The sequence below is a fragment of the Fibroporia radiculosa genome, assembly GCF_000313525.1.
Source record: "Fibroporia radiculosa TFFH 294 genomic supercontigs, scaffold2829, whole genome shotgun sequence".
NCBI classification, from domain to species: domain Eukaryota; kingdom Fungi; phylum Basidiomycota; class Agaricomycetes; order Polyporales; family Fibroporiaceae; genus Fibroporia; species Fibroporia radiculosa.
This window is the reverse complement of record NW_012133660.1, coordinates 1-7,316: the sequence shown is the minus strand read 5'-3', so window position 1 is coordinate 7,316 and position 7,316 is coordinate 1. Positions and strand designations below refer to the sequence as shown.

General features: G+C 49.5%; 1 protein-coding gene across 1 annotated transcript; it reads left to right on the top strand.

The window, feature by feature from the left end:
• Positions 1 to 1,407: 1,407 nt before the first annotated feature.
• Positions 1,408 to 2,565, top strand: FIBRA_08768 (uncharacterized protein; the record flags this gene model as incomplete). Its single annotated transcript, XM_012330391.1, has 3 exons — positions 1,408 to 1,423; positions 1,482 to 1,577; positions 1,634 to 2,565. 3 exons carry the CDS (start codon positions 1,408 to 1,410, stop codon positions 2,563 to 2,565), a joined length of 1,044 nt encoding a protein of 347 aa, XP_012185781.1.
• Between the last annotated feature and the right edge of the window lie 4,751 nt (positions 2,566 to 7,316).

Below are 7,316 nucleotides of genomic sequence, written 5' to 3'. Positions count from 1 at the left end.
TGCAAATGCATTAGACGAACCTCTCCGATTGGGCTTACTCGATGGTTTGTCGCATAACGTCGATATTCGTTGCGTTCATACCTGCGCAGATCTGCCAATTAATGTGCCTAGAATTTTAGGGGGAAAGCGATATGAGGTGGTGGGGGGAATGGACGGATATCTGGTGAGCATTTCTTACTCGAGTTGAAGCAGACGGTACTGTCCGCCGGATCTCGCTTAGGCGGAACAAGGAATGAAATAAGCACAACAAAGATTTGACTATTTTCTGACGTCGGAAAGGCATCAGAAAGGTGCATTTCTAGTGCCATACACCTTTTCTCCCTTGCAAAAATCAGTCCTTCAGAAATGGTCAATTCTTTGGTGTGGGCTTCTGGGCCCACGTCTCTTTTTGTCTTCTTTTGATTCTTTATCTCTGGTTGTGCAGACGCATATTACAAGCCCATTGACGCTAGGCAAGTCCTCGTCTGACCTATGCGCGCTGTCCCATTCGACAAACATGGGACTAAACAGTAGCCGAGGTTTTATTATCCACAGCGAAAATCACTCATATGACCAGGTATGCCGCCAGAACATGCCTCATTGAGTGCCCATGTCCGCTCGTGACGCTCGTAGAAATTTCTAAGGTGTTCATTACACTCCAATTCAACCCTGTGTCCGTTCATTATAACTCAATTCAGCAGCAGAGACTCTGTGTATTCAAATACAGGGGTGACTTCTCCGTTCTCAGATTTTGAAAAAAGGGTCAGCAGTCCAAGATGTTATACAAATTCCTCGACGAATTCGTAGCTTCCATACTCCCCATTACTTTGTCTGTTACCTGACACTTCGTGCGTGAATATTTCATTCGTCACTTCCCAATCGAAGCGACAGTTACCATAGCACAAACGAACTTGATGGGACTCCGCAAAGTCTCCAATGGATGGCATGAAGCTGGTGCATATGCATTGTCGGAATACGTTCGCGTAGTTCTTCACCACTTTCTTGGATAATATATCCCTATCACAACGACAGCTATATTCACGGAGGCGAACAGAACCTGCGTTGACGAGTCTTCGCGTGATGGCTTATCTTACTTCTACCTATCCAAATAATCCTCGTGAGTTGAACGCTTTGCCATGCATTATGCGCAAGGAGAGCTGATCTTGATATATGTGGTGCTCGCGAGTCTCTGTAGAGGCCTGTTCGCATCGGCTGTTATAGTCCACCGGGGCCCTGGTCCCTCTTCAGCTTGTCGTACTGCAGGGCTAACGTTTTATTGCCAATTCACCCTGCACAGTTTGTTTAGGGAGGAGACCCTCACGAACAATCTATAAAGCTGCCAGTGTACGCGGAATCATCTCAGACACGAGCATTCCCGCCCTCTACAGTCTCTGCACAAACTTAACGCTCCTGACCATTCAATCTACAATGTCGACGAACGATGGTGCGCCTAGCAAAGCCACTTCGGATTCACAAAGTTCCGATTCGATTAACTTGTATAGCGAAATCTGAGGCTCCGACCACTTATAGTGTAGTCGTGAAGTCCGGCGAGAAGGAGGTCGTTCTTACAGCCCCGCCGGCTCCCAACTTCCCCCGAGGTGAGTAGGACACACAACCGTCGTATCTTCTAAACGGGCACTGACCACCAGAGCAGAAGGTGACGAGCCCACGTATTTACTCCCGAAATGGCTATATATTCGTGACAAGGATGGACGCTACTTGAGCGTGCGGTCGATTCCGATGTACGGCACTCTGACTTTCCGTAGTGGTGATGCCGATCGTGATTGCGTCTTCCAAGCTGTCTCCAAAGGCAATGGATGGTATCAATTCCAGGGAAACAATGGGAAATATTGGACCCGCTATTACTCCGGCTGGCTTTCCTGCGATGACGCGGCCAGCGTACCCTTCTCATTCCGATTCATTCACACTGCCGACAGTTCGATTTATTTGACTGACAATGTCTCCCCCACCGGGTACTACATTTCGAGCGATCTAGACAAGAATGGTTGTCCTCTCTATTGGGACTTCATCAAAGCATCCTCCCGCTTTGACGTCGTCCAAGCGTCTATCAAGAACGAGGTCTACGACGTAAAGTATGAGATCTCTGGAGCCCAAGTGCGCCAGGCCCCTCCCTTGATCGTTTTGAGCACATCCGTTCGCAACGACTCTGACTCTACAGTGACCCAAGACCTTGGGTTTTCCTACTCGAAATCCGAGTCTGGAACGTGGAACAACTCTGTTGGGATCACGCTTGGAGTATCGGGGACCTTTAAAGCCGGGGTACCCTTCATCGCTAGCGTCGAGTGGGAAATCTCTGTTTCCGCATCGTACAGTCATGAGTGGGGTGGGTCCGTCGGAGTCGAGAAGACGGTGTCTGAGTCGACCAGTGTCACTGTACCCCCGCACAAGAAGGCGCAAGCCAAAGTCATCGTGAGGAACGCCTTCCTCGACGTTGGGTTCTCGTACAGGGAGAAGGTGTTGTACACGAATGGGCAGACGGAGGACCTTCTGAAGCAAGGGGTGTATAAGAATGTGGACTCGTACCACGTTGACGTCGAGCTCACCAACTGGGAGCCCACTGACTGATACTTGATTGGTGAGCCATCTGCGCTAGATTTGATCATCCATCCAGTGCTCAGTTGAACTTCGAATTTGCAGATGACATCGGGAACCGCATCTTTCCATCTACGAATATATCTTGAATGGTTTCGTGCACTTGCGGTGAATTGATTGTACAATAGGTGTATCACAATCGAATGAGTCGTTCTAAGGAGCACACTCAGGTAGATTTGTGGTTGAGATTGTCACTCGATGATCTTGTAGCATGCAGCTGTGTGCCGCTCTTTCAGATCGCCCCAATTCAAACGGGTCGTGGATCCAACAAGCATTACTAATGAGCGAATGAGGCTTTGATACAAGTGGCACTCTTATCGCATCAGTAAGATTCAAAGCTAGCATTTGCAACAATGGTATAGCACTCTATGACACGTCGGCGGATGTTGTACAAGCTTGTACGGACAACGTTCGAGCCACTGTATGCTATAGCTCAGGCTTATGAATCCTAAACAAGGCCGTAAGCATTGCGCCGCCTTCAGAAACAACATTTCCGACAACCCATCTTGTCTTGACAATATGGACATTTATAGTTTTTGATGCTTATGACTAATTCGCGCGCCTTCTTTTTCTTTGCTTCCTCGACGAGATCAGGCTTCTCCTCCATACGCTTCAGTGTCTTCTCGGCCGATTTCAAGTTGATTGTGTCAATGTCGATGCCATTGCTGCACACAGTGGTCTGCAAGTTTAGCTCGGTCAACGAAATCAACTTGGGCAGAGAAGTTCCCATATAGGGAGAACTTGAAGTCGATCGGCTGCCCGAGTGACCGTCATGCCAGTCGCCTCCGCCAATGCCGTTCCCATGTCCTGGATACTCTTTTTTAGCTGCGCCATCTGTTTCTACTTCTGCTTCTCCTCTATCGCCGCATCGTACTTCTTCCTCCCGTCCTCGTCGACAGTGGCCTGTTTGTCCTCCCTGGATACCCATTGAGCATCATAGCGTTGCTGTAATGCCATTTGCCAGTGAAGTCTTCTTATATACATAAAGAACTATGTACTGAGGAGCATTATGCATTAATATAATACATAGACCTGCTATAAGCGACACACAGAACTGCGACGCTCCCAATGGGCTCTGCTCTTTACGATGCACATTCCGTGAAGGAACCGTGACAACGTTCTCGGAATTGGTCACATATAACGATGTGCGTACCCTAGGTTGTGCGCGATGGTGACCACTGTTCTTTGGGACTATTCAACGGAGATGGAAATCTCGACAGACACCAATCCATATGTGTTTTCTGCTTGGGTCACAGCCCGCTGTGGAAGCTGTATGCAGGAGGCAAGTCAAGCGTGAAGTCACATGGAGGTTCGGATCAGGCCAGGGCGACGGCGTGGGCTCTCGGTTTGTCGCAGCTGCCAGAGTCAACATGTTGACTTGGGGCGGAGAAGCTGTTCATCTCTATCCTCCTCCTCCGATGCAGCAACTCTGCTCAGACGACGATCTTCCCGTACATCCGCCTCAGAGGTTCGTCCGTCCTGCCGCAGCGACCCGCCCTATCGAGCGGCATTCGCAGCGCACGAGCGGTTCCTGCTCAAGCCCCGCTGAGAACAAAGCACTCACAAACCAGAACGCGGCCGCATGCTGCGCGCGTGTCCCCTGTGGCGGGGGTGTGTCTGCGCGAGTGCACACAGCACATGCGTCCCTGTGCTCGCTCGACGACGCAGACCCACAATCAATCTGTCATTTATATGAGCCTTACACGATTGCCGCCGCTCTGACCAGCGTACGCCGGCGCACACTCCTCGCCTGGCCGCCTCAATAATGCTTGCTATGTCGTGGCGTCATCATCAATCGCGCTTGATTCAAAGACGAGAGCTGCGCCGGATACCATAGGGCCCCACTGCCATGATATCGCGTCTGGGTGGACTGCCAAAGGGTGGTGTCCTACGTTGGTCCAACTTCAGTGAGTCCTCAATCGTGCATTTCAAGTTGATATCATGCTACTTCCCGGGATCCGACTCGGACGCATACGGTATCGGGTATCCCATCAGAGTAGTGCCAGTCCCATCAGCCTCGTTTCCAACCCAGCTCGGATGGGGCACCCGCTGTGGCACTGTTTGCATATCCGATGATACATATATCTTAGTTTATGATGTATTGCCTCGTTGTCTGGTATGTCGCACATGCGTAGCTATTTGAATGCAACAGTATTGCTCTCATTTTTGAGTATTTATTTGTGATTCTCCTGATCTAAATTATATACAGTAACTTGATATGCTCATAAGCGAGACCTTATAATGAATAGCCTTCTATGAATAATTTATGTTATGATCGGGCCTGGAATTAGTTGATAAGGTTATGCAGTATGAGATTTTTGTATGCATCATAAGCATATCAACTATACGGTGACCTCGATCGTTGTGTTGTCGGCTTTTGTGTGCTCAATGTGTGCGAAGTACCTCGTGTGCATCGCGACATTTAGGCCCAGTGGTCGACTAATCACTTCGCGCTGTCCGACTTATGCCTCGCAATCCTGTCCATGAAGTAAATGTCAGCTTGTGCATGCGTAAACATGTGCAGCGGGTGCATCGCTACCAAGGTACAGTCTTGCCATTGGGGCGTTCCATTGGCTTCTCCTCTTACCACCACCTCCGCCCTCTGCATGTCTGGTTAGCGTCCCCCAGTCTTGTCTCGTCGCCGCTTCACTCCTTTCACTACGGCTTTTGATCTCTGCTCGGCGAATGTAGTGGTAGCATCCCGCAAACAAGACGATGCTCGTGGCCTCGCGCGCCCCTTTCGCCGCTTGCATCTTTGCCACATCTCCTACTATAGTTTGCATGTAGGCCGGGTACGTGCGTGTCACTCTGTGGTCTACGTGGTTCGTTTTCGCACCGTGCTGAGCTCGTCACATCTTATCCTGTGCCTCAAATCATGCAATACCGGGCTGCATCCGTCTCTTGTTGGCGCGCTAGTATCTGTGTCGATCTGCACGCTCCACCTGCTATATCCATCTCTCAGCCGCGGAGAGTACGACAAGGTTTGGCTGCGTTTGGTGATGAATAAGTGCTAAGAAGTGTGTCAATACCGAGAAGGGAGAAGTGATACGGGATAGCTATAGATATGTGGTGAGCACCTTTCGCAAGAGACGAAGCGAGGTAGACGATGCTGTCCGACGAATCTCACTCAGGCGAAACAAGGAGCCAGACACAACAAAGAACTGACCATTTCCTCACGATGGAACGGCAAGGGAAAGCATCGGAAAGGTGCTTTTCCAACGCCATACGCCTTTTCTCCCTCGCAAACTCAATTGTTCAGAAACGGGCAACTCTTTGTTGTATGCGTTTCTTTAATCGTGCTGACGAATATGACGAGCCCGTTGGCCGTCTGATCCATCCATTCTATCTCATTCAAAATATATGGGGGTGTCCAGTAGCCAAGGCTTGATTATCTACGGCGACAGCAAAACCACCCATATGACCAAGTGGGTCACCAGAACAGGTCTCATTGAGTGCTCGTGTGCGTTCATGACGCTAGTAGAGGTGTTCATCATACTCCGATTCAGTTCCTGCATCCATTCTTTGTAAACCAACTCAGCAGCCAAGACTCTGTGCAGGACCATTACCAAATACAACGGTGATTTCTACATTGACAGATTTTGCAAGGAGGGTCAGCAGTTCAACATGTCATACAAATTTTTCGACACATTCGTTGCTTCCATGATCCTCATTGCTTCGTCTGTTACCTGACACTTCGTGTGTGAATACTTCGTTCGTCGGAGTTATAGCTACCATGACGCAAAGGGACCTGATGAGACTGCGCAAAGTCTCCAATGAATAGCAAGTTCCCTGAAGCTGGTGCATGTGTGGTGTCATGATATGTTCGCGTAAGTAGTTCTTCACCCGTTTCTTGTATATTGTATCTCTAATCACAATGACAGCTATGTGCATGAAGCCGAACAGAACCTGCATCCGAAGTGACGAGTGTTCGCGTGATGGCTTATGTAATCTTCACCTATCCAAAATATCCTCGTGAATTCAGCGCATTGCGATGTATTATGCGCAAGGCGAGCTGTACTCTATTCCCGTGGTGCTCACGAGTCTTTCCAGAGGCCTGCTCTCCGCGGCTGTCAAACTCCACTAGAGCTTTGGTTCCTCGTGTTCAGCTTGTCATAATGCATGGACTGATTTTTGATTTCCCATTCATTCTGCACAGATCGTCTAGGGAGGAGACTCTCACGGACAATCTATAAAGCTGCCAGTGTACACGGTATCAACTCAGACACGAGCATTCCCGCCTTTTACAGCCTCTGCACAAACTTAACGCTCCTGGACATTCAATCTACAATGTCGACGAACGATGGTGCGCCTAGCAGAGTCATTTCACGTTCACAATATTCAAATTCAATTGACCTGTTTAGCGAAATCTGAGGCTCCGGCCACTTATAGTGTAGTCATGAAGTCCGGCGAAAAGGAGGTCGTTCTTACAGCCCCACCAGCTCCCAACTTCCCCCGAGGTGAGTAGGTCACGCAACCGCCGTATCTTTTAAACGGGCACTGACCACCAGAGCAGAAGGTGACGAGCCCACATATTTACTCCCGAAGTGGTTATATATCCGTGACAAGGACGGACGCTACTTGAGCGTGCGGTCGGGTCCGACGTACGGCACTCTGACTTTCCGTGGTGGTGATGCCGATCGTGATTGCATCTTCCAAGCTGTCTCCAAAGGCAACGGATGGTATCAATTCCAGGGAAACAATGGGAAATATTGGACCCGCTACTA